At 39.4% G+C, this 27940-nt stretch overlaps 1 protein-coding gene across 2 annotated transcripts; it reads right to left on the reverse strand.

The window, feature by feature from the left end:
- Nucleotides 1-1518: 1518 nt before the first annotated feature.
- Nucleotides 1519-27551, reverse strand: rnf10 (ring finger protein 10). Of its 2 annotated transcripts, none has more exons than XM_039771712.1 (17): nucleotides 27073-27551; nucleotides 25505-25698; nucleotides 25172-25374; nucleotides 24998-25088; nucleotides 24698-24882; nucleotides 23872-24008; nucleotides 18534-18694; nucleotides 18118-18252; nucleotides 15058-15277; nucleotides 14711-14844; nucleotides 4389-4506; nucleotides 4011-4112; nucleotides 3766-3894; nucleotides 3410-3477; nucleotides 3246-3303; nucleotides 2835-3002; nucleotides 1519-2735 (listed from the first exon to the last, which is right to left on the reverse strand). In XM_039771712.1, the coding sequence occupies exons 1-17, from the start codon at nucleotides 27224-27226 to the stop codon at nucleotides 2662-2664; spliced, it is 2331 nt and encodes a 776-aa protein (XP_039627646.1). In that variant the 5' UTR covers nucleotides 27227-27551; the 3' UTR covers nucleotides 1519-2661. The 2 variants fall into 2 exon arrangements, with proteins under 2 accessions (XP_039627646.1, XP_039627645.1); XM_039771711.1 differs by having other exon boundaries at nucleotides 3410-3504.
- Nucleotides 27552-27940: the final 389 nt, after the last annotated feature.

Below are 27940 nucleotides of genomic sequence, written 5' to 3' on the forward strand. Positions count from 1 at the left end.
GTACCTATGAGTGAGCAGTTTTTATCTACAGCTGTGAGGGGACAATACTCCAAGGGATAAAGGTAACCTTGCTTTTAGTGCTGCATTTTCAGAGCAACAGTCCACTATGTACTACTGTAAACACCACCACCCCAAATCGATGCAATAGCTCAGCTGTAAGAAACCAACAATGCTGATCAACGAGGTCATAGCTAGCTAAATAACACCATCATGTGATTCAGCTACAGCAGCAGAGCCATCTACCATACAACAGATCAGACTGTTTGCCTGCACTTAATGTCCACAATCCCCTGAAACACAATTAAGCACAGATGTATGTATAGCTTCTGAAGAGTCATGTCAAAACTGAAGGCATTTGGGGGCAGGGGTTTGGATGATCCCAGCTCTATCACGAGAGCAACTAAGGGGCCTCTGGTGAAGTCATCAGTGCTTTGAGCCTTCAATAGCAGGCCCATCTATGACAGACCAGGATTTCAGACAAAGCTGCAGTTTTTCCACAGCCCTATTCTTACCAACATCTTGTGTGTGTGTGGTTACCAAGACAGAGTAAACCTGCCTCCAACAGTGGGTTCTGTCTTAACTGGTTCATTGGCTTTTTGCAGTTTGTGATTGTGTTGTGGAGGTGGAGTTGTGGAGTGAGCCAGTACAAGAACAGGGGAAAGAATAGAGAACAGGGCAGAGAAGCAGGAGAACAGCATTATGTACATGAGGCAGGAATAGCCAGCCAGGATGGTCTGTTCTCTAGATGTGGATCGTATGCACTTAATATTGGTAGAGTTGGGTGTAATCAAGCTGTAGTCCTACCCCAGGAATTCAAGGTATACCAGTGGTACAATAAGAATGACAACTAACCTTGAACAGCCTGGCCAATGGCCGTTCCAGACACCCAAGACAAGGGGTCAGGATTGAGAGGCCCACAGCTGTTGCTGTCTCCATCAGCCAAGCAAGCAAAGGGACAAAGATGGAGTGGGGCTGGGCTTGGCTTCTGCCAGACCACGAAGGACTGGATGGCTGATGATTTGCTCTGTTTTAATTCTAATTGTATTTTAACTCGGGGACAGTCATTTTTATGGATTTACTCATTGAAGTTTTAATAAAATCACCTTGGTACCTTAATGCACCTAGCCCTTGCTCCAGTGAGTCTGATCTCAGGTGACATGGACAATGGTTGGTGCAAGATGATCACAGGATGCAACAAGTAACATGGAGTCAAACCACACCTTGTAGTTTCTAAAATGAAAGCTGTTCATAAATGGCCACACCATACAAAACTGCTGGGAAGAACATTTGAGAGAGGAAAAAAAAAACAAAAAAAAAAAACCCCACACCAATGTGTCAAGGCTTCGTTTTAACTGTGCTTAAATGCTAAGACCGAGGGTAGTGTGGCATGTTTTCCCTCTGGCTTCTTGGGCAGCACAAGACTCTCCCAAACAGCACTATTCCCAACCACTTTAAAGCAAGCCCTCTGGCAAAGCCACGAAACACCCCGGAGTACAGTAAGACCACAAAGACAGACACTCATTGCCAACCTATACTTTCCTTTATTTCAGAGGAGGTCTATCACAAATCTAAACCCTTTAAGAAACAAAATGTAACAAATGAGCTTTTCCTGGCTTTGTGAACCTCAAGAAAAAACAAAAACAAAAAAAAAAAAAAACCAAAACCTGTACAGAATGGTAACAGGGTCTTTCTGAAAAAGCAGCAACAGAAATTATATAAGTGGTTTAGACAAAAAAAAGCAACAGGGGAAAAAACTCCTGTCATCACAACAGATGTAGGTGGGTGCACAGACCTCCATCATCCTTGCCTTGAATTCCAGAACTGTGTGAATGCAGTCAAACTGTTAACAGTAAGTGCATCAGAGTTTTTAAATGAACTGCAAAGAAAAATCGCCCAATGAGCCCCACTTCAGCATTAACAATTACAACATAACACAGAACCTAACCAGGACGGTCCCATCAGCAGTCAGAATGTGGGCGTTATCAGTATCATAACTGGATGGTAGGCCAAGCTTAGAAGCCTCCTATTCACAGACTGTACTAGAAACACTGGTAACAACAATTCTCTGATCAAGGAGCTGTGGGGTCCCCACTAGTGGGTGGTCTACATTCTGATATGCTTTTATGTCTTAGCTTTGGCAGTAGATGTCCCCCATAATACTGTACAGACTGCTAGTTTCCCCAAAAGGGATTGGGGGCTAACACATTAAAACAGGGGCCTATATTGCATATCCTGGTGGTCTACAGGATGGGGGAGAAAGAATCCCAGCAGTGATGGAGTGGAGACTTGCAGTGTTGGGTTGCCCAGTAAGGGGCAGGCAAGATGGCAGTATCAGTGGGCAGTCTTTTTGATTGTTCAGGTGAGGAAGCAGGAGGCCACAAGAGTGTTCTGCAGTATTAGCAGTAAACCTCAGACACACCACCCCCAACCGAACAGACTCTTCTGCTTTTGGGGGAGGGGGCGGGGGGTTGAGAGGGGAAAAAAAAAAAAAAAAGACCTGGTTACATCAAGCACAAAGCTTCCCAAATTTTAAGATTTGCATTTCTGATAAGTCACCCTTGCACTCAATCAAGAACATATAAAAAAAAAAACAGCAATTAAAACCAGGATGCCAATATCTGTGGTACAAAGGGTGATGGGGTCTCTACAGTGTCTTGCCTTTTACTTTGTATGAACAACAGAGGTACTAAACAAGAGCTTTTGCTTCTTTTTCTTCTTCTTTCCATTTTTATCTCCTGGAAGGACAAAAATCAAGACAAGGAAACCGAGATGTCAAAGCAATTAAGCTGTTGTTCAAGTGAAGGTTTACACCAAACCCACATAAATTTGCTCACCTGCATTTCCAACAAGCCCTGGTGGTGGTCCTGGAATCTTGTCCAACTGAAGTAAGGCTGCTTCAAATGCCTGACTGAATGAATTCTGAAAGTTGGGCACAGGGGCTCGGTCTGACCCATCACTCTCCCCATCACTGTCAGGGGCTGGTGGTGCAAGCAAGGATTCAGCTGGAGCAGCAAAGGGGAAACGTAAGGGTGGAGCACATTTAAGCAGGATGTAAAATCAACTCAAGAGTCCGTTTATATAACACTATGCATACAGTACTGACTTAAGACAGGCCCAGTAATACTCCCCGTTGCCTCTACTTCAGTGTAGCTTTGTCACTTTTTAAACACCAAGTACAAGATCTTAATGAGAAATGATTGTGTAATAAAGTTGTTTCCACGGTGTAGCTTTACAATAATTCAGACCTTTTATTGGAGCTGCTTTTGGCCATCCATCTGCTTTTGCCTTTCCTTCTCGCAGCATCTGTGATGTGGGAGAGAGAAAATCCAAACATTGAGGGAGGTTAGGAGGTTTAAAGCAGATATTGATTTTCTTTTTATCACAGATGTCTGCATCCTATCATGCTCACCTGGGCAAAGGAGGGGCAGTGGGCATCTTCCTCCAAGCTCTTTCCATACTGTTGTGGGCTTCCACTTCCTAAGCATGGGAAGAGGACATGGCAGTCTTTATAGGATAAAAAGGAGAATGCAACTGAGCCAAACTCAAAATGTACACTAGAACAAATTTTAATTTTTAACATTGCACTTGGCCAAAAACCAGAGATATTTCACTAACTGAAGAGAAAGAAAAAATTTTTAGGTTAACTGCTGTTAACAGTCACTGTAATCCTATATACAGAGGTGGCACTCAAGCTAAACACCTTACTTTACTAGATGGACTACAGTAGACAGATATGGCAGCAGCCAAAACCACAAGAAAACGTACCTGAAGGAGGACTTGATGCTATGCCATTTGAAAGGTGGTATAAATTAGAGTGGTGGCTGTGGTCTAAAGGAGGAGAACCAAAGGCTGGAAACTGCTGCAAATTTTCCAAACCAATATGAACCTCTGGATCTGAAACATCATAGATTTGACATTCACTTTGGGGTGGTGGTTATTAACTATAAAGCTAAGTATTACTTAAGTTCTTCAGATATTCTCCGGATTAGCAAAGACTAACAATCACTTACACTTTCCCTGTTTCTTGTTTTCCTCCATTTCTATTCTCCATTCCCTCCTCCGCTCATCACGAGCCTTCTTCTGACGAAAGCGTTTTCGCTTTTCAATGTCCTCTATTGAAGAAATAAATCATATTTTAAAAAGGCTATAAAATGGATGATCAGAATGAGATGCGGGGAAAAAAAAAAAAAAAAAGGATATACTACACACAGGCAGAGGGTTCTAAACAGACTCTGCGTTTAATCCTAAATAAAACATTTTCATCCAGTAGGGATTTCAGACATCCTCAAATATAATCCTTGCATATGCCAATTTAAATTAGAATATTTGAAATAACAGTTTTCATTACATTTATATAGCGTTTTTTTTTATGCACAAAGGATTCTAACCTGTAAAAGTTAGGAGGGTTTCCTTTGACAGTAATGGGGGTTGCAGTGCCAGTTCACAAATGCTGAACTCACAGGTCAATGGGAGGTGAGATAGGTAGCGGTGTCTTCGACGCATTTCCTAAAAGGAAACAGTTATTCAAAACAGGACAAGACATGTTTGACAAGTCACTCACAAACTTTATTTTATATACATGCATCTCCAGCCATCCATAAATAAATAAAATAAAATTAAAAACATACAAAAAAAAAAAAAAAAGGTATTTTTCCAAGGCTAAGTACAAATACAGCCACTGGGGTTTCAGAATAAATAAACTGAATGCATCGATTTTAAAGTCCAGCACTTTTAGCCTCACTGTTAAGCAGCACCTTATGATGCACACCTGGACCTTTGTTCTTAACAATGCCAGTGTGCATATGCACATGTACTGGTGATGTGCTTCTTGTTCTAGCTTTCTAGTCTCACTCAGTTTTTGAAGTTGTGAGAGAATCATTTATTATAATAATAATAATAATAAATCTATCTATATTGCACTTCATGTTTTAGAAATCTCAAAGTGCTATAGAGTAAAAAAAAAAATAAGAAAATCTATTTATACTTTAACAAAATATCTTTTTTAAAAAGATGTTTTTAGATTCTGTTTAAAAACATCAGTCGACTGTGGGGCTCTCCGGTAGTCAGGGATGGCGGTTCCACAGTCTCGGCGCCACAGATGAAAAAGCCCCATCACCCATACTGCGAAGCTTGGTTCTAGGGACTTGGAGAGTGTTAGTGTGTACAGAGCGGAGAGTGCGTGAGGAGGTATGAGGGGTAAGGAGTTCCTGTAAGTAAAGGGTGGCATGTCCATAGATGCACTGAAGGGTGAGGAGAACGACCTTGTACTCAATTCTGAGTGGGACAGGGAGTCAGTGGAGGGTTTTCAGGATTGGGGCGATATGGTTATGCTTTCGCACCCTCATCAGGATCCTGGCAGCGCAATCCTGAATATACTGGAGTCTCTGAATACTCTTGCCAGGAATCCCGATGAGGAGCGCATTACAGTAATCCAGCCTGGAGAAGACAAAGGGCATAGACAAGCTTTTCTGAATCTTCCAGGGTGAGTTAGTTGGAGTTTAGCAATTATTCTTGAGATGGTACAAAGACGACTTCGAGGTGTTTGATGTGGGTGTTATAGGCGAGTCGAGGGTCCATTTTAACACCCAAATTGGTGACATAAGGAGAATGGGGAATGTTTAGGCCAGCGAAAGCGATACTAGTGATGGCAGGCGAGCGGAGATGGTGTGATGTGCCAACTAAGATAGCTTCTGTTTTGGATCTGTTTAGCTGAAGAAAATTGAGCCTCATCCAGGCCTCTGTCTCCTCCAGGCAGGTAGTCAATGTAGATATTGGCAGAGGAGCAGTAGAGGAGGTGGGGGTAGTCATGAGGTAAAACAGAGTGTCATCAGCATAGCAATGAAAACAAACCCTGTCTGCTAATTACATTTCCAAGAGAGAGCATGTAGATGGTAAAAAGGATGGGGCATATCACAGAGCCCTGTGGGACATTACAGGTGACGCTGTAGGTATGAGATTTTGCGCTGCCCAGGGCGACATGCTCAGTTCTGCCGGTCAGGTAAGATGTGAACATTTCCTGAGAGTCCAATGATGTATTTCAGGCGGTGAAGGAGAATGTTGGTCTACTGTGTCAAAAGCAGCTGTCAGGTCAAGGAGGATGAGTAAAGAAGGGGAACCAGCTTCTGCTGTTATCAGATCATTGGTGACCCTGACCAGGGCTGTTTCGGTGCTATAGCCAGGGAGGAAACCAGACTGAAAACTTTTCAAACAGATTATTCAGTTTGAGATGATCATGAAGTGGTGTTGCAACTATTTTTCCCAGAACTTGAGAGAAATGGAAGATTGGAGATGGGCCTATAATTGGAGAGAATTTCAGAATCCAGGGTGGGTTTTTTCAGTAGAGGTCTGAGGACAGCAGTTTTTAGAGTGAAGAAGGAATATGGCCAGCTAAGAGGGACTGGTTTATGATCTTGGTGAGAAGTGTAGAGACAGCAGAGACGTTGGCCCTCAGCAAGGATATCTGTGGTGGAGAGGTGTAAGCGGATGTTATCAACTTTTTGTTTGAAGAAATTGATGTGCATATTGCACCTCTCATCGGTGGCCTCAGAGTAGGCAGGTGAAGGAGGTTTGAGAAGGTGATTTATAGGACACGCCCAGCCATCTTCATTTTTTCGCAGGTGTACCAAGGTGCTGAGCACGAGAAGGAGACAGACCTGGAGGTTAAGGGGGCGTGGAAGTCCAGGAGACTGCTCAGGGACTAGTTGTAAAAATCCACAAGGTCAGCAACAGAGAGGGAGCCGATAGGGTCAGAGGAGAGAAGTTTAAGGTCAAGGGCCAAAGCATCCACAGTGATGTTCTTCAGATTTCTGAAATGGATATGTCGTTTTAGTTTTGTAATGGGGGGGAAGAAAGGGCAGCTCCATTGACACTACTTTGTGGTCTGAAATACCAAGAGCATATACCTATATTACTGATTAAGGCAGAATTTGTAAATGACCAGGTCAAGTGTGCGACCCCTGGAATGTGGGGGGGGACATCAACATGATGTTGTAGATTGAGAGAATCTAGTAGCTCAAGGAAATCACCTCCTAGAATTATGATGTTGGCAGAGGTAGCACAGAGTGTTGAGAGAAGAGCAGTCATTTCCGGGATGAAGGCAGACTTGGGTTTTGGAGGTCGGTAGATAAGGGGAACAGTCATGGGAAAAGGAGGCTTACATTTAAATGCAAGGCACTCGCAGGAAGATGTTGCAGGTACCAAGACATGGGACAACCCCATCCGGACAGTGGATGATAGCTAAGCCACCACCATGCCCAGTGCTGCAAGCTGCCTCCAAGTAACTGTATCCAGGGGGACAGGCTTCATTTAGGGCAAAGTAAACCTCTGACTGGTGCCATGTTTCTATCAGACACATGAAGTCAAGTCCTTTCTCCCTGATGTGTTATTCAATCAGTGTGGCTTTATTGCAGAAGGATTGAGAGTTAAACAATGACTGTGGGGTGGTCGCAAAACATTAAAATCCACTCCACAAAATAAATCCAGCCGGGGATGTGAGAATCTGTGTTTCTCTCAATAGCTCGAGTGTTTCCCCAAGCTGGAGTGCAGAGATCACACTATACTTTTAGAGTTGATAGCAGTTGGAGCGATGGTGCTCTGATGACGCGTCAAACATGCGACAGGTGACCAGAAAGATGGAATATTGGGAGCAGTGCACTTTGGCTGGTTATGGAGGATGAACTTTCAACCAGAGCCTCTATGAGTGTAACAAGGACAGTGAAGGAGTCCAAGTTCTATAATGATGGGGATGTTAATTTCAGGAGTGGTTGCGGGATTAAGTCGGCAGAATTGTGAGCTGGAATAACTGAATGCCACTCTGACCGAAGAAGGGAGAGATGCTATCCAGACAGTACCGTAAAATCCAGACGGTAAAATAGAAAATCTGGGCATCAGGCGAGTAGACAGCAGAAACTTGATAAAATCCACGGCAGACGGTAACACAGTATATCCGGGCAACAGCGAGTAGTCAGCTAAAATCAATAAAACTTGGTAAAATCCGTAAAAACCCACGGCAGACGATGAAAACAGTACGAAACTTTCCAACTAAAAACTAAAAGTAAAATAATAAATTCGTAATATAAAACTCATTGGGAGAAGCGGAGAACATTCAACGCTTGCATACTCTCCACTCGCTATCAATTCACTTATAAAAGGAGGAATTACGGACATCTCTCAGGCCTCATTCTTTGATCATCCACTTAAGCACAGTAGCTGCTAAACTGCTAATTGCTTCTGAATGGAAGACTCCTGAACTAAGCACCTTCAACCAGCCATTGCCATTCTATAGTTAATTTGGGATTCTGTGGATTCCCTAGTCAAACTCCATAACTACAGTATGTGGCAGGTGGCATCTCCACCTTTTTTTGGTTGAAAGGTACAGAACCGAATAAGCTTTATGCTTTTTATATGTTGACATTTTCTTATTACAACATAATGACTTCAAATGTGCACTCAAAATGTAAATCAACAAAGTTCTGGTATAGTGTGTACAAGGAATTATTTAGAAAGGCAGGTGTAAAATGCCTCCATTCTTGTTGCATACTTAAAACTTAAGCCTTTATGATTTTATATGGGTTGCATAACATTTGGTTGTCCTTGTCAGTTAAATCAATCCATTTATTCAGCAAGGAACAAAAACTGGACAGGGTTATGTTTCCGCCCTTTGATAGTTTATACCATCAGTGCCCCACCTAAGGATGGTATTCTTTACCAGAGAAAACCAAGCAATTTTACTCAAGCTGTTCTGTTGTCCAGAAAAAGGATTTTTCAACAATGACACATCCTTTTCTATTCCTGTATCATTATGTTAAGCATTTGGTATTATTCCAAAAGTCTTTACAGGTATAAGAGTGAAATTAAACTGCCTAACAAAAATAGGCCAGTTCAAATGCTCTCCCACACACTTGTTTCTTCTATTTTACATACAGCCACACTAAAAGTAGAAAATTAACAAAAACAAAAAAAAAAAAAAGGCACCAGAAGTGATGCAAGGGGTAACAGTTACTAAAAAGAAATGGAATTTAGTTTAAAAGAGGTTTTCCAACATTAAAGTAAAACACCTCAATTTAAATGTTATACTCTGTACACAAGGTGGCTATTTTATCCGTCGCACCTATTAGAACTGTGCTGGACACAGGTCTTGGGTATTTTTGCCCATGTCAACACAATAACGCTACGTGGTTGGATGATTTTTTGGCATTACATTTATTCTGTCAATCTATTCTACAGATAACACTTTGGATTCGGACTGTGCAGGTCTGAAGTCATGGCCATCTAGGTAACGATCTTTAGATGATGTAGGCCGAGAGAAACGCCACATTACCCTTTTTCATAAGGATACATCCGACAGGATAGACAAGCCATAAAGTACACTCGCATAGCAAAAATGCTTAAGCTAGGACACTAAAATGAAAGTGCTGGTATTAAGAGGTCTACTTTGTGTCACCATGACATTCACCACCTCAATACACTAATCATTACTGTTAATGAAGCAAAAAACAACAACATGTAAAGATTCATGTCTTAACTACATGTGCAGCAGAAATTTTTTTTCAGATAAGGCAATATTTTGGAAAACTGTAAATACTGGCAATCACAAGCTCACTGTAGTTTAAACTTTCATGTTCTTAGAGTACAGGGGTAGAACCAGGCACTGTCAAAGTATGAAATGCTGTGTATTCAGTAATGTCCTTCTGCAGACCACTGCTCTTCCTCTGACACCTCATTATAAAGGCAATTCCCAATGATTTTTTTTTTTTTTTTAAAATAAACATTGTCTGCAGACTCCAGAGACTAGTTTTTGAAAATCTCTGGAGATCTGCTTTTTGTATGGTTGGATCTACCACACCTGGTCCAAAGCTACTCATGTCCCTTGTCTCGCCATTTTAATGTCTGTCTGAATTAAATCTCTACACCACGTTTGTTTTCAGTACAATAAGATACTGTAGTACAGGCTCATAACAAGCGGTTTAACAACTAATCCAAACAGGTGTATCTAAAAATGACCACTGAATGGATATGCCTGTTTGAATCATTTTTTTATCTTGGCAGTATCAGATTTGCATTTCAAAGATGGTAAAATTTCAATGTTTATATAGTGGATGTAAGGGTGTGGCCAAACCATTTTAATACAAACAGCCACAAACAAGAAAAATGAAAATTATTGGCTCTGGGCACAGACAGAACGTCTGTTTTGTTTCAGATTTATCTGTGCATAAACACCTTGCAAACTTTTTCTTTTTAAAATTTTTCAGGAGGAACTGTTTTCTAATTGCTGGTTGCTCCTTTAGGGCTTGTTTAGAAATGTAGTTGGGAACATGGCTAATATCTCATTATCAGCTAACGGGAGTCAGGAAGAGTTTGTAGAATCTCACCGATTCAATATTATAGTTTTCACAAAAAAAATTCAATACACTCCATTCCATTTACAAAGTAATCAAATATCGAACAAAATTAAACAAGATACACCAGGTACAGTTTGTACCAGGAACAGGGATGGAAGTAAACTGCTATACAGTTGAAACAAAACTAAAACAGGTGACCCAAATATTTTTTCATAACCCATCGTTTTCCCCCCTATGTATCAAGTCCGTACCAACTAAACTATAGGTTTGTGGAGGCAAGTAAAACTAGCAGTTCCAGCACTGGAGGCACTTTATATAGAGCCTTTTAAATAGGAAACTTATTTAGAAGTTATTTCCCCAATTATAAATGTTGCTTACTGCAACATATGCTTAACATTTATAGATTAAAAAACAAAATGCAGTAAACCAGTGTAATAGAGATATTGGATCAAAAAGCAACTTTCACATTGTACCAGAGGACTGTTGAAAAAAATCTGTTCTTAACCATTGAAGCATTTTGGCACAGACTATAGTAGGGTTAAGAAGCAAAAGGCTCTCCATTCTACTACGGATAATAAAACTTACCAGGAACAATTAAAATAGAATTAGGCTGCTCCAAGAGTGATGTGGAAAAACAAAAATCAGTAAAATACTGCAATACTACATAGACTGCTTAAAGTAATACAATGCCAAAATTTCTTTTTTGGTGTTGATAACCTTTCATTTGCATTCACATATCCATTATTTGCCTTCAAGAAAGTATGACCATATATTTAAATTATATTCAAATAGTGACATTCAATTTATAGCAATACTGCACTGTGTATGTTCGAAGTACACATTCTTTTTCTTGCAGACACCACTGCTCACCATGTGTGTGATCTACATACATCATTTTTGTATTTGCAAGCTCACTAACCACATTCTCAAAGACTGAAAACCCACCCTTAGAACTTGCACCTTGCTACAAGATAAATCAGACCATGTAGTGATCTGCAAAGAAATGTCAAGGCCGTCAAGATTATGACGAATTCAATGTGGGTGTCACATTACACCCCACTACATAACTGCTTATCAGTTTACATCTTCCTTCAATTTTCTTAAAATTATGTAAATAATGGCTATGATTGAAAACTGTAGGAAAGGGTGTGCAGTGCGACACTACCTTACAAAATAAAATGGCCATTTTTTGAAAATAAACTGCGGAGGCAAGTTTATTTTGCTCAAACCTACCATGAACTAAAAAAACTCATTTACAAAGGAATTTACAGCACCCTTGAGGCAATTGAACATTGAGGGGGAGGGAAGAACATAGGAACAGACATCAGAGGCACAGACTCGTCATCAAGACATCGAAGCGCACAAACTATGCGTCATGCCAACAACCGATGTAAAATGCTACCCCAAGACAACATCCACCTTTTGACGCTGCCTTAACAGAAAGTCAGTGTCTTTATTTATATACAAATATTTACACACACATTATCTGTAGTGACTGAATAAAGTAAATATTAGGGAAGCTGGTGCAAGGGAGACTGCAGTTTGCTCATCCTTGCAGGGTTTATCAATGCTCGGATGTCGTACCTCAATAGGAAGAGCAAGTATGGTAGAAGTAAAAAGACTATTGGATGCTAAGTTGTGTAAAAGCTCATACACCTTTAGGATGTGCATCTTGGGGACACCTGTATGTTAGTGCCAGAGATAATTCATATGTATGTATGTTTAGGGCGATACTATGTGGAAAATACTACAGGGCAACTGGCAGCTAGGCACCACTCAAATGTAGTTGTATGAATTAGATCTGTGTGTGTTAATCTTAAGGCACAAGAGTAACCCAATCTAGTGATGGAGAGTTTTATTTACTAAAAACCATTTACTCACCTTCAACCACAAATCTAAGATTTAGATAGCAGGCCTTTACCCGGTATGTACAGATATTTCAGCGTTACTTCCGCAGTTTTAGCTTTGTGCTGTATAAAAGCGGACTAAAAACTTTGGTTATTTAGGAAGCCTGCACCAAAGTGAAAGCAGGCTAATCAGGCAATGGTAGGATTGTTAAACCAGAATAGATGCATTGGTCTCCATCATAATTGTGTATTGTTCTGAATCTAGCTTAAAATGACTCTACATTTAAGTTTGATAAACTAGACAAATCTGCATCGACACCAATTACAATCTGAATCCAACGTGAAAAACCCCAATTGCATAACACGTACATCAGACTGCCTATTCTGCTCTTCATAGCAACACCTGCAAAAGAAACTAATGAAACCCAAAAAAAAAGTCCAAACTACACCCAGTCACAACATACCTCCAAATACCATCTATTGATGCTATGTACCCTAAAACAGCTAATTTAATCCTACATGCCAAAGTATTTCTACATATCACTGTACCTGGTCACAGGTTTTTAAAAAAAAAACAGAACAGAGTGCACAAATACTGATTTGTACCCAGTCCTACAGCTCCATTGTATGTGTTAGGGTGCCAATAAATCTGCCATTTTCAGGACGCCCTCATAATTTTCAGCCTTGAGTTCACTGTAGCTAGACACCGTTCTCATGAAAAAGTGAGGAATCTCTCGATTATAATCACACCACTTTACCCTGTGTCACATCACTGCAAAGAAAGCTAGATCTATTATAAAATAAGTCCTACACACCAACCAAACCTACAACAGACCGATTTTTAAATTCACGCATTTCGTCTGCCTTTATTATTACAGAATAAATGAAGGTATCAAAATATCTCATTTGTCATGTGAATATGGTGATTTTGCAGTGTTAGAGGAGTGAAATGGAGAACGTTTGTGCTGTCTGGCAAATGGGAACAATAACATCATTAAACGTCTGTGTCCAGCTGATCTATAACAGACTATACATATTTCTTGAAAAAAGCAAAGATCCTGAGCTTTAATGATATAGGACACTTGCGTGTACATTCAGCAACCCTAGAACAATGGCACTTTTTCGATATGGCTTACACGCCCCGAGGGAGCCTTCATATGCTGAATAATGTTTTCACCCATTCAAAGCAGGGTATTTTGCTTAAACTTAAAGAGAAAGAGCACAAGCAATTTCTAATCTCTCTTTTTAATCCTTACAATTTTAAGTGCCAAGCTAACAATATGCTAAAGTTTACTGAAAAAGCACAAAAACATTTTATCACTTAGCATACATTTGGGATTGGCCCTAAAATACGTGCATAGATCAAACTAATGCATACCAGTCCGGAAGTTTGTTTATATTAACACTAGTACCACCTTCTAGTTTGAAGTTGTCCAAGATAGACAAGGATGCCCTTTTGCCGTTATTTGCAATCACCACTGTGCCATTGGCTGTTCACTTTTCGAAATGCATCAGAGATAAAGGGATTTTCAGAGAAGGACTTGAACAGAAAATCACTATACGCAGTTGAGGATACTTTATGTATTAAACCCACAAAATTCAGTGCCTGTAGCCCTAACTGTGCTAGCAGATTTCGAGCATACCCATCTCACTTAGAATTGTCCAAAATGTTTCCAGGGCAAGATTGAGCTCCAGCGTCACTAGACCACGTTTTTTGGGTATGTACCAAACGGTTGGTCAAAGCTTTTTTTTTTTTAAAATGCCTATCAGACAGCCTTTATTTCACGATTAGCTTGTAGACTTGTCTTGCTCAACTGGAAGAATCCTAATCCACCTCTGTTAAGTCAGTGGGAAACTGGTGTTAAATACTATTTGAATTTGGCAAATATCTAATTCTCAAAACTTTAAAACCTGCCAGGATCTAATCAATATTTTAGAATAAGCATTTATACTGGGAAGAAAGAAAGACTCATTACTAGTAATCCTCAAATACTAGTACTACTCTAAAAGGTTTCTCTCTCATGGGTGAGGGTTGAAATGAACTTAGTTTTAAATTTTAATTGCTTGTATGGCATGTTACATGCTTTAAAATTTAAAAAAAGAAAAAGCTGATACATAAACTGCTTTATACAGTTAAATACAATGATATACCAAGAGAAGGGGGGCGGGGCAATGGAAACACACACCCCCATGAGTGCATTTTATGCTGCTTCTAAAAACAAGCACACATTAAGGCAACATGAGAAGTTACAGAAATAGCGGGGTTGTTTATCACCATCTTTGTTATTAAAATTAAAATGTAGAGATTAACATTTTCCATTTTTTATGCCATCAAGTGTTTTATGTCCTTTGACTGCAATCAATCTTTGCTTTAAAATACAAGGGTATGCCCTATATCAGAAAGTTTTTGGGAAAAACATATCCAAATTGGTGGTCAGGTCTGTCCACCCCTAACAAACCCCAAAGGTTTAAATGGAAATTGATCTTTAACACCATCCTATTGTTTTCACACATTTATCTTACCTCATTCATGGAATACCCATCAATTTCCACAACTACAGCTTCAATTTTTTCAGGACTTTTCTCCAAGGAACCATACTCATGTACTAGACAGCGTACATTAATTGGATGCAAGAACATCTGTTGACCATCTTCAGCTGGAAAAGTAATATTTTAGCATCACACATTGCTTACATTAGAATCAACTTAAATACTAGTAACTAAATAAATCTGAAAAGCTTCTCAATTTAGAAGGTGTCAAGTTGAAAGTTGGAGGGATCAATTTAACCATTGTACTCTCCTGGGTGGGAAGACGAACAAACCACGCATATAGTCCTATAGTTAAGTGTATAATTAATTTTTTTACCTACCCTGATAGAAATAGTAGTATGGGACATTTCCACTTGAGTCAGACACAGATTCAGACTGTTCAGCACACAATTGCTTCTCTACAACAGAGCATGGCACTGGTTTAAGCTCAGGCTCCGGTATCAATTTGGGATCCAAATGGGACAAACCCTCTGAAATGTTCTCTTCAAAGACAGGATCAACAACTTCGTCATCAAAAGCAGAGGAATACTGAAGTACAGGCTGGAATGATACAAATGCAAAGTGGTAAACATAAAACCACTCCTCGGTGGATAAATAATTTCAACCTAAATTAAATCAGTTTTGAAAAACCTACAATACTGTCGTTCGTGTGCAAAAAACTTTCCATTTAAGCAAAACTGTGGAAATAGGATAAATGGGATTGTGGTAGTTCAACCATTAGCAACTGAAAACTGGAACTGAAACAAGCCGTTTTGCACCAGATATTTTGACCACTAGCTTTTACAGCATTATAGGAGTACCTATCGGACAGTGCTAAATGAAAAACAACAAACATCAAGACACACACCCACCCTAGTGAAAGTAGCAATTCAAATTTTCCCTAAACTGAGAAAACCCAAATGGTCTATATTACCTTTACAATGGCTTGGCTACAACACCAAGGCTGGGTATAAATGCAAAGCAAAACACAAAACGGACATAGAGGTTATTTTTGATCACAGTCTACAGCTGCATGCAGGCACTAGATTTTCAGCCAGCATCCCACGACTGTACACCAATAGGGTGTGGAAGAATGTGTTTTCATAACCAATTAAGGCTATCATCATACACATCAATTCCTTTTATTTGCAAATTTGTACCAACACAGTTTGTTCTTAAAATATAGCTAAAGTAGCTAGTACTCCAACACAAAGTCTTTCACATGTAAGCATTTCAGGGCGGGGGGAGAAAAAAAAAAAAAACACACCGGACTACAGAAACTTCATACGTGATAGAGTATTATATATGTTAAGCAATGCAATACATGAGGAAGGCATTAAATATTGCTGTTATCTACTGCACTTCCACAAATTAACTTCTATCAAGACAGCATCTGATACAGGGAAATGTCCAAAGGATGGATAACCTGATAAACACCAACCTTGACAATGCCCCGAGAGACTTGGGGGTGGTGGGGAAACAAACACCACACCCTCTTCTCTTGTCCCTTGTGTAGAAGATACTTTAGCTTGAGGATACTAATGTAGTGTGTTCAAAGCTATTAATTTTAAGGTGTTTTAAGTTCTAGAAACAAAATGTTTTCTTTCTGTAATATTTAGAGTAGTACTAAGGCAGGTTTTTGTTCCAATCAGAATCCTAATCAGTTACCACACCTGACAACACTGAAATCAGTTAATTCTCATATTTTTCATTTATCTGACAATCAGAAAAGCACCGCAGCATGATTTTTATGTTTATAAGACATTTAGAATTATTTCTGCTTTTGCTATAGGATTAAATGCTTAACTCTTTTGTTGATTTCATTATGTTTTGCCCTCTGTGCAGTTTTTCCCCTTCGTTGTATCTTAATGACAATTAAAAATGAGCAGACCTGCTAGCAGCCACTGAATAATATAAGGCCGCAACTACTTCAGCATCAGACCCACTATTTCGTAAATGGATTAAACGATTAGAACACCTAGAAAAGTAAAATCAAATGATCAAAATGAATATTAATTGGGGGAAGAGAACAAAAAAAAAAAAAAAACCAAACAATTCCCATATAACTGCTTGGTACATTTGAATATGTATATAATTCACTTTATTTTTTCCAATCTTAGTTTTCTAATTTCTAGATTGTTCCCAAAACACAGAACTTGGAAAATACATCACTTAATTAGCTCAGGAGTCCAATTAAAAACAAAATTTATAACAAAAACCTGCAGTCACAGGGGTCCCCTGGACCAAGGTTGGGAAACACTGTACGAAGGTGTTGTACTGTGTTGGCCATTATGAATGTAGTGAGAAGTCAAGCAAAATTACAACTTATTGGTTAAACAGATTTCAATATGCAAGATTGAGGCAGCTTATGCCACTTCTTTAGGCAAGACGTAATTTAGCATTTGAAGGTTTTTGCTCTTGACCACCTGTTTATGTTGATTTATAGACTAACTTCAGGCTCAAGTAGTAGCATGTGTAAAACACACATTTTGACAGCTGCAAATGGTTGTATGTAGTTGGCTCCCCCGAAATCACATGTAGACAGACATGCACATCTGTTAATATCACTGACCATTTTAATAACTCGTTACATTGATACAGCGCTTTCCTCACTACTCAAAGCGCTTCATTGAGTGGGGATCCATCTGAATGATTCCGTAATTTTTAATCTGTACCCTCATCACATATTAGCTGTTAGGTGATGAGGTAGTAAGAGAGATTGCCAATTAGAGACAGAGCATGATTAGGGGTCAGAAGGACTAAGCTACGGCGGGCACTAGCCTTTAAATGGATCATGTTACGGTTTATGTAAATTACTTTAATTACACTGACTGAGCACACACTAAGCCTACAAAAAAAAAGTCCAAATTTCATGGGTTAGAAAAAATAACCAATATTCTCTTAACCTATATTAATAAACAGTATACACACACTGTGGAAGACAATGCTGCTTGTAGTTTTGCTTTCGCACATACAAAACACAGAAAACCACAACAGCTCTGCCACACAAATTTCCTGTGAACAGGAAAAGGACGGAAGGCTAATGCTTGAACAAGCATACATACAATGTGGTTTTACCATTTCATGCACTATGTAGAGGAGCTTAATTTACACACATTGATACAGGTATCCTTCACGTGTCAATTTTTTTTCTCTCTCTTACAGCAACTCCAAGGCAATCATTGGGAATATAAGGCTACTGAAAGTCTGAAGTTTCAGAGATCACACACACCCACAATAGACAGGGCAACACCACCCTGTATACTGTTTCAGTAGTAAAAAAAAAAAAAACAAAAAACAGACTTGCAAAAAACACTGGTGTTAACCTGTATTACACAAGTAAACAGCATTATAATTTGTCTTTTCTACTTCACTAGCCTGAATCAGCATTAATTCTATACCTTGGCAGCTGGAACATGGTCAGATGCTACCTTGGCAGGCAGTACTTCTGAGGAAGCAGGATTTATATTCAGTGCTTCCAGTTTGAGATCCACTTCATTACTTGGATAAGCAGCAAGTAAGGCATTCTCTCGTTCCTAAAAGAAAGAGCTTTGCTTGTAAATGTAAAGCCAAGGTAAGAGAAACCTTAAGTGAAGGTATTAGTAAACAGAATATACAAATAAGAAAAACTATAATAAAAAATATTATGCATTATATCTTAAGCCATCTCATAACAGACATGGTTACGATCAATTTGTAAAACAGTTGGTTTGTGAGAGTAAGACAGCAGATTAAAGATTAAGGGGTGCAAAACGTCCAAGTTAGTGTTTACTACATTGATTAATCAAAACTGATTTATTATCAAAGGACTTGTCACCTTTAGCTCCAGCAGGGCAGACTCTATGAAGCATGATTCCAAAGTATGTTCTTCCTCCATATATTGCTTTTGAAGTGATGCTCTCTCCACCTCCACCACCTGTTGCAGCACTTGAGCTTGAGATGCCAAAAGTAACTTAGAATACTGGCTATGAAGATCATCTGGAAGGGGGAGAGGAACACTTGGGCTTCACATTCTTGGCATTTTCAGAGGTATGTTACAGATTTGAAATTAACCATCATAGCTTATTAACCCATTATTTATTAAAAGCAAGATATACAGGCATATAGTATTTAAGACAGACTAATCTTCTTGGGAATACCTTTAAATGCCACAGACAAATGTTAAAATATGGCAACTAAGTTGATAAAACAAATCAAGAGGAACGGACATTTAGTTTAATTCACAAGAACACTGGTCGTCTTCTCTGGAACTATTTGCTTGGTAATATTTTAAAAGATGGAAGCGAGCAGAAAGAACTGTGGCTTAGGGTTGCACAATGTACAAATACCAAAAAGCTACATTTTAAAAACAGCACATTAAAAAAGACATGGAGCTTGGTACTTCATTCTTCTGCTCTTCGATACACTGGAGACTCCATGGGGGATGTTTGAGCAGCAAAATTCAAAAAAGGGGAAGTACAGCAAGCAGGGAGGTGTGTATTATGTGCCTCAACAGGGTGGTGGGCATACTGGGGAGGCTGGAATGAGAGTTGGGTGAAGGGGGAAGGTTATCAGTAACTTGCTTTGGCACCGGTACGGAGGTCCAAAAGAAGGTATCAATACCAAAGTCAATTTTAATACTGACAACACTACAGTGGATAAACATGTACATTATAGACAGTCAAGAATCCTTGGCTTATTCAAAGAAATGGCTGTATGACACAAAAAATGTATTGTAGTGGAAAAACTGATGTTTAACCATTTTGTATCCCTTGCTATTCAGTCATCCTCTTAAAACACATGATGTTGGGGAAGAATGGCTGAGAGGGGAAAATGGATATCCACAAGTGTCATCTTTGCCACATTTATTCTAGTCCAGTATATCAATTTCACTCACTTGTTGTTGTGTGGGTTTTTTTTTTTTTTTTTAATTAAAAATAACATTTAAAATGCACACAAATACTATACCACATCCAAATATAGTGATGCCACTTAAGTGTGAACGCCAACATCAAATATTCCCCGTTACTGCACAAAATGAAAAGAATTTTATACCATTTACTTAAATTTAAAGCGGACTGTTAAACTTTAAGAAACTGGATCACAACTCAGCAAATGAGACAAATAATTTCTGCAACCTATAAATCTAAACAAGGTATTTCTATTTTAATGCTTAAAATACCACTTGTGAAACAATTGCAAATTTCAATTAATACTGAAAACATTCTTTGCATTCATGGCTTTATTAGCTTTATTAACCGACATCCTTTCTATTACTATCAGAAAAAAACAAAACACTATTTGCTTCAAAAAATAAACAGCTTTGAGCCAGTTTTGAATTGAATACATCCACATCTGAATATATTTCCAAGGAGTAACAAAACTCTAACACAAAATAGTTTAATGGCCAACCTGAAAAGACAAAAAAAAAAAAAAAAAAAAAAAAAGGCTTAACAGCAAGAGAATATACTTTTTAACCAAGCTTTTTAATTACTGTAACAAAGGCGCTAAATAGGCGCCGGACCCGACACAGATGGACACTGAGACAGGTATAAAAAGTACAAAGACTTATTTTTCTTCACCTGTGGGCACACGTCTTCCCCGTGACCCACAGGCAATACACAGTCCCACAAAACACCAGTCTAAACACACAGCAACACCACCTTTCTTCTTTTACCACCACTCCTTCTCAAGCTTTGTCTCCTTCCTCCCAACTCTGGCTCTCCAAGTGGTGGTGGCTGGGCCCTTTTATTGCCCACCTGGAAGCGTTCCAAGTGATTGACCACCTGGTCCTAATTGCACTTCCGGGTGGGGCTGAAGACTCGTCCAGCCGGGCTGATGGAAGCAGACAGCCCCCCCAAACCCCCAGCGGCCACCCCGGGACCCAACCAAGCTGTGGAGGACTTCATCTCCCATGGAGCCCTGCGGGTGGTGGAGTAATCACCGTTGGCCAGGGAGGCTGCCACGAAGCGTCCCGGGGGAGATATTGGACTGCCCATGGTGGCTCCCCCGGAACATAAGCAGCAGGGGCGTCCCTGTTGGGCATGGGACCCGGCTGTCCTTCACATTACATACCAATGGTGAACTTTAAAAATCTGAAAGGTCTGTCTGCTATGGTACTAGTGAGAAAAACCCATAATAGAGCGATTAAAACAAATTTACAGCAATTTGTTTCTTGTCGGGGCATTAAAGTATTTCATAGTAATAATTTTTGAAGTGGTCATCCTTTATGGCAAAATGTTCAGGAAGGAAAAATCATTCAGATGAGGGGGTAATTAAAACTTCACCAGCTTTGATTTTCTCTCTTATATGAAGAAACCCACCAAAAAAAAATTTAAGGACCCAGGCAGATGACAAAAGACAAATTCAAACTCCTATTTAATACTATGAAATAATGTAAACTAAAATGGCCAACCATATTGAAGTAGAATAAAATCACTTACTCCCATGAAGAAATTGGTAGAAAAATCTTAGGAGTCATTTGCTCTGTAGCTCAAAATACTGTTCTTCCAAAACCAACCATAAGTTTCATGCAATACATACATCACTAACATAACCCTGTGCTTTATGAAATTTTTTGGTGATAAAAATCTTTTGGTTTTTCAACCAAATTTTATAAACATGTATTTCTCACCAGTAATTCTTTCAAACAGTACAGGTAACCTAGAAATGTCACCAGCCAACGAACAATGACCTCTTCTCGGTACTCAAGGAAACTAAAGCTGTCAAAATTAAACATTAGCCATCAGAATTAAAATATTAAAACACCCTCAATTTATTCTGATCAAACTAATTCCTTTCACAAGCATGTTTATACTTTGCAAACATTAAGACGGTTATTGTGTCTTTAGATAACTAATATTTTTCAACACCATGGTATTAAATTTCATTGTTATGTATATGACACATGGTTTTATTTATCCACTAAATACACTTCTGCTTTCATTTCAAATACGCTTATGGCATGTCTCCAAAACAGACATCAATGACTCACTTTTCTCCAATTAAATAGCAATATAACGGAAGGTGCTCCTCATTGGTTCTAAATCTACACTCGCTAAGGTTAACCATTCTTCCATTTTAACTAACAACATTAACACAAACATCTCTTCCCAGGTTAACAGCCTGAGAGTCATTTTAGACAGTACCCTCTTCTTGGACTGCCTTCATCTCAAAAACATTTCTAGACCATGTCCTGTTTTTACGCATCACAGTACTGAAATTTTGGTTAATGCCCTAGTCACTTCATGTGTAGATTACTGTAAAAACTCATCGCTTACAACTTGCTCAAAATTCTAAACCCACTGAATAGATTACACCTCTCTCAACTTCACTAGCTCCTGTTTACTACCAAATACAGTCTTAACATTTACAGCTCTCCAAAGCCTTGCTCCTCCATCTTCTCCTACAGACTTGCACTCCCTCAGATCCTCATCTGCAGCTCTATTTTCTGTACCACAGAAACGCTGTTCTATGGGAACTTGATCATTCTCTCATAGTGCTCCACAACTCTGGAATTCTCTTCCCTCTCATATCCAACTAGACTCAACATTTTAAAACTGCCCTCAAAACCTCTCTTCATACTGGCATACCAATTATACCTTTAGCACTTACATTTTAAGGTGACCTTGAGTGTTAAACAGTATCATTACATACATAAAACCACAATGATGGTTATGTATCAAATTGTATAATTGCTATAGAAAAAAAAAAAAAAAAAGATTCAACCCCTTCAAAATATTTACATTTTGTTGCTTTGGAGCCTAAAACGAAGACACACACAAACATATTTATACAATTGTATTTCTTCAATACAACATGTTATAGACAAGTGAAAGAAACTGTTCTGGAGGTCTGGGAAGGAAAAAACACCCCCACCACCCACAGAATTACTTAGATGGTTAAAAGGATCATTACCCCACCTTATGTTGGTACTTTGTGAGACTACATTTTCTTTGGGATACGTCTCTACCATCTTTGCACATCTAGACTCTGCAGTATTTCCACACTCTTCTTTACAGAACTGTTCAAGCTCAGTTAATTTGAATGGGGACCATTGGTGGACTACAATCTCCAAGTCATTCCACAGAGTATCAATAGGGTTTAAGTCTGGGCTTGGACATCTTCCTTTTTCCTCTTTCAGCCACTGTATGGCCAGCTTTGCTGTGTGCTTCGGATCTTTGTCAGAATGAAAGGGGAACCTTCTTTCCCCATTGACAACATTCTGGTAGAGGGCAGCAGGTTTTCCTCAAGAATTTGACATTCTGCCCCATCCATTTTTCCTTTTATCTTGACAAGTGCCCCAGTCCCTGCTACAGAGAAACACCACCACAACAGGATTCTACCACCTCTATGCTTTACTATAGGTATGGTTATCTTTGAATGTTAAGTTGTATTGGCTTTACACCAGGTGGATCCTAGTTTGACTTTGGTCTCATCTGACCATATCCCCTTTTTCCATTTGGCCTCAGAATCTTCAAGGTGTATTTTGGAAATACTCAATCAAAACTGAGGCTTTATCCGGCAACCTCCCCAAACAAGTCACATTCATGGAGCATTTGTGATACTGTCACATGCACACAATGTCTACCTTTTGCCCAAACTCCTGTAACTGCTTTGAAGTTGCAATAAGCCAGTTGATATCCTCTTTGACCAGTTTCCTCCCCACTCTTCCATTTAATTGGGGGATTATAGGCCTGAGCCAAGAACAGTCCTAGTTGTAACCAAACACTTTCCAACTATTCATTATGGACTTTACTGTACTCCTAGGGATTGACGCATTTTAAATTTGTTTGTATCCCATCAACATGTGCCAATCCACAACTTTATTCCAGAGATATTCTGACAGTGCCTTGCCACCCACAGTTAACTATTTGTTATCCGTTGCAATTCTTAGCAGCAGAATGCTCTAGGAATAACAGTTTTTATGCAAAACTAATCAGAATGATTACAATTGATCACAAACGAAAGCCAATTAGCTTAGTGTGCAATGGAGAAAGTAATTAGTTACACCCGATTGAATTTGCATGGCGTTTTGGTGTGTGGGGTGGGTACAGAATCCTTTAACCATTTCAGCGATTTTTTTCTTTTTCCCTCTCCTTGAACTGTTTCTATTATATCTTGCCCTTGGAAAAGAAGTGTAAAAAGGTGCTATGTAAAAAATTAAGGATTCTCACCTCCCAAGTGGATGGGCTCCTCCACTTTCATCCACCTGGAGTGAGGCAAGGCCACAAGCACTCCTTTCTCACGCCGCATCAACTGCATTGTGATGGTGTCACCTGCTTGATATTGACGAGTCTCCATGGCAACAACACTGTCAATTAAAAACAATATTGATACAACAATTTCACACAATACAATTTCAAATCTGCTTCAAGTTATATAAAAAAAAAAGAATCGAAAAGGCATTTGGTGAATTTGTTAAAAAAAAAAAAAAACTTTCAAAAACTCTCCATCACTTGATGCTTTCCACTTTATTTCTTAAATTCCCTGCTTTACACTCCTCTTTCATTCATTCTCAAGTTTCCACAGCGTGCTTAAAGTTACATCACTTGTCTTCACAGCAAGCCTCTTTAATTCAACTTTGTGCTCTTGTCTAAAATCTTCTTGAAATACTACACATCCACCTAACCACATCTAACACCTTCCCAATGCTGCTTAATGTTTGTATTAATTTAACATTTGTAATCTGCAACACAAAGTCAGGAAACTGGTTCTGTTGGTGGAATGTGCACATACTAAAAATACAGAATAGGAAAGTTAAAGTTCTAGTAAAACCACCAATGGTTTTCTGACAGCTTTGCAAATCTATGTAAGGCAATGTAACTTATCACATAGAATAATATTTAACTGTAACACCTAAAAAAGGGATACAACACACCATAAAAGAAAACACTTTAATACAGAGGAGTAACTTTATTACAAAACATTTACACCAGTTCATTCCATCTATGGAACAAAATTAAAAATGCGACAAGTTTTTACTGCAATAGCAACACATACCTTTTTAGGTCAGTCTTGTGAACAGCCTCATAGCAAATAGGACATTTGCTCCAGGTCTTCTCACTAAGCGAAAGGTAATGCAAGATGCAAGCCCAGCAGAAGATATGGCCACATCGTGTTATCTTGGCAGCTACTGGTGGATATAGGCAAATTGGGCAAGATGGTACCTCATGGCTATAAATACGCTATTGAAACAAATACCAGACAGTAAAATTTAGTAAATAAAACAGCATGGGTATAAAGTTTAGATTGTTACACAACTTGTTTTTGGCAAATTTCAAAGATCATAGACATGCTTACGACTTGCTGTATAAAACTCCAATTGACCAAAGTATCAGGATCTGCAAAGTGTGCTGCATAGTCCTGGTCCTCAGAAACAACAAACTGACAGCTGGAAAAAGTACACATTGTAAGAAATCGCATACAACAATTTAAAAGATGCACCTACACCAACCACATTCCTACTGAACCTACTTGGCCTGGAGAAATAGTTCCTTGTTAAAGGGCTTCATTTTGTGACCCCACTTGTTCCGCCTTCCCCAACCTCCATTACAGTCTGAGCCAGAGCTTCCCTGTCCACGAGGCTCAAAACTAAAATTCAGGAGGTGGTTCAGATTGATCTTCTTTGGACCTGTAAATTGAGCAGGGCTGAATTCAGCCCGTTGAACCTCTGCTACCTGTGCAAGGTTGAAAGCATGAATTAGAGACCAAACCTAGTTTTTCCATCCCACTATTTCCTCCAAGTAGATATAAGGCTAACCCCCCCATACATCAGATATCAAGCCGCCCCAAAAAAAGTCAACTCACCTCTTCTCGTCTGCCCCCTCCAGGGCAGCCATACTGCCTATTTGCCCCTCCCCTTTGGGGAGGACGTTTGTCAAAGGCCTTGCCTTTCTGTGGGTTGGGACGGCGAACCGGCCCGGAGAAGTACTCTGGTTTTGGATAGTTGGGTTCTCTTTTGCGGTTGTAACGTTGTTTTGATCCAGTTCCATTTTTTCCATCTAATAAAACAGATTAATTACAAAATGCATGAAGGCATTATGTTGCTGTTCTACTGAGATTCAAATATATACATTTAATGCATTCAAAAACTCCCCAAAAAATAAGTACAGTAATTTAGCCTGCCTATTTGGGCTATCTAGGTCCAACAAGCTTCAAATCAAGTCCATGCACTAATGAATTGATACATTTTAATGACTTCACAAATCCAAATCTTTTCACACAGGACTAATTACTAGTTACTTTATCAGATTTTTTTATGACATGTACAACAAAACACATCTGACTGGGATGTTCTTTTGTCCATTTCAAGATATTTTTAGCTTAACTCTATAAAGATGTCAAAGTACAGGGCAGTTATTAAAAATTAATAAACTAGATTCAACATTGTTATTCTGTTGCTCAAACTGATCATACAGTCCTCAGGTAAGTGAGGCTGGCATAATCTATGCACCCATCTTTGAACTATTGTAAAAAAAGCCACATATTTATCCAATTTGAAAACACCTTTGCTCCAGCGCTAGGTTAGAGTGCCAGATATTCTGTGACCCCTGTCCATCTCACTGTTGCTTTACAATTGATATACAACTGGATTACCATTTCTTTTGGTTTTTCCCAATTGGAGCACAAACAGGTGAAGTGACTTGCTCATGACCACATGGTATCACAACTTCCAGATCTGAAGTCCAAAACCTTAACCACTACACCACATTGCCTGCCTATTACAGGCTTGCGATTATGACTGAACATGTGGGGTATACGAACCTGAAATATCTTGGTATACACTCTTACGCTAGTGCTTTCGAGAAACGCACTGCTTTCAGAAAACACTACTGCTCATTCCCTTGGACAAGTGAGCTTAAAAATGTTTCCAGATTCAACTAAATCACAAAACACAATGTAAAATTCGCTTAAAGAATAAACAAAGGTTTTGACACAACGACACAAGCTCATATCCTTAGATCATCATCATCATAGGAGACCATCCAAATTTGACATTAAATAAAAATGAATCAATAAAACGGGGCAAAAGAAATGTTACACCAAGTAAGGCCTAAAAGCTATACTCCATGGCAACATCTTAACCACCCGACAGGCCTGCTCTCAAATAACACTTAAGCATACCATTAACAAAACCGACCTACTAACACAAGAATCCCCTCACCGTTTCAGAAGCTCTAATATGAAAGAAAAGCTGCCAACACCATTTGAGAATTCTATAAAGCAATATCCGAGTGACCACTTAACACGTATATTTAAATAAAAAGCTGCCACATTCCCTCATAAAAGCCCCTCTTGCCACCCGAACACACAGCTTAACACCCGACCGCGCCCTTTCAACTGTGCTGCTGTTCCGACACCCAGGACATCTTCACCTGTTTTGGGTTTAGACTCCCCGGGCACTGGCCCGGCAGAGCCGGAGCGGGGAGGCGGTTTGTTGTTGGTGCTGCTGCTGCCGTTCTTCTCCATTGAGTTGCTGTAGTTCCAGTAGCCGAAGTACAGAGAGGCCCGTTCCGGACTCTCTAGCATCAAAAGTGTCAAACAGGGGTAAGGAGAACGGGTGGCTACGAGCGCAGACGAGGCGTCGAGGGCCCAAGCTCATGGCGTTCAGACTCGGAGACTCCATCACGGCGACATCTCGACAGGAAAATAAACAAGAAAAATAGACTAAGCGAATAGTTAAAATAAAAAGTAAAAGCAGGAAAGCAAAAAGAGAAGACTGCTGCCGAAAGCAGACAGCAGCAGAAAGGGGAACCGAGCCCCGGGCGTAAGGGCAAGAATGAAAACAACAGTCCAAATCCACTGCGTAGCCCCACAAACTTAATGGCGACAAGTCGCCAGGCAAGAACCGCTAAGACCCGGATGGAACAGATATTTATAGTAAGGTGGTGCAATGCACCAAGGGAATTGTAGTCTAACGTCGTGCTTTTTTCTTTTCTTTTCTAAAAAAAAAAACAACAGTTATTGGTAGACCTGGATCAAAGCAATAGTTGCAAAAAATACCTTGTGCCTTTTTTATTTTGGAAGCAAAGATAATCGGTTTATGGGTACAGTCAAGTTATATAAATGAGAAGCTAACAAAGATCTACACATCCCTACAAATGATAATTTAAGTACAAGATATCTATACTGTTATATTAGAGATTCAAAAACACACAATGACAGGATTGTCAGATTCCTATCCATCCATCCATCCATTATCCAACCCGCTATATCCTAACTACAGGGTCATGGGGGTCTGCT

The sequence above is a fragment of the Polypterus senegalus genome, chromosome 12, assembly GCF_016835505.1.
Source record: "Polypterus senegalus isolate Bchr_013 chromosome 12, ASM1683550v1, whole genome shotgun sequence".
In the NCBI taxonomy this organism is placed as follows: Eukaryota; Metazoa; Chordata; class Cladistia; order Polypteriformes; family Polypteridae; genus Polypterus; species Polypterus senegalus.

What these genes read in the sequence shown, in the direction of transcription:
- rnf10 (XM_039771711.1), bottom strand. Translation starts at nt 27,226, where the DNA reads ATGCTAGAGAGTCCGGAACGGGCCTCTCTGTACTTCGGCTACTGGAAC. An exon ending in CTGCCCTGCTGGAGCTAAAG is followed by an intron (nt 18,253 to 18,533) that starts GTGACAAGTCCT and finishes TCTTTCTTTTAG; the next exon opens with GAACGAGAGAATGCCTTACT. An exon ending in ATACTACTATTTCTATCAGG is followed by an intron (nt 14,845 to 15,057) that starts GTAGGTAAAAAA and finishes TTACTTTTCCAG; the next exon opens with CTGAAGATGGTCAACAGATG.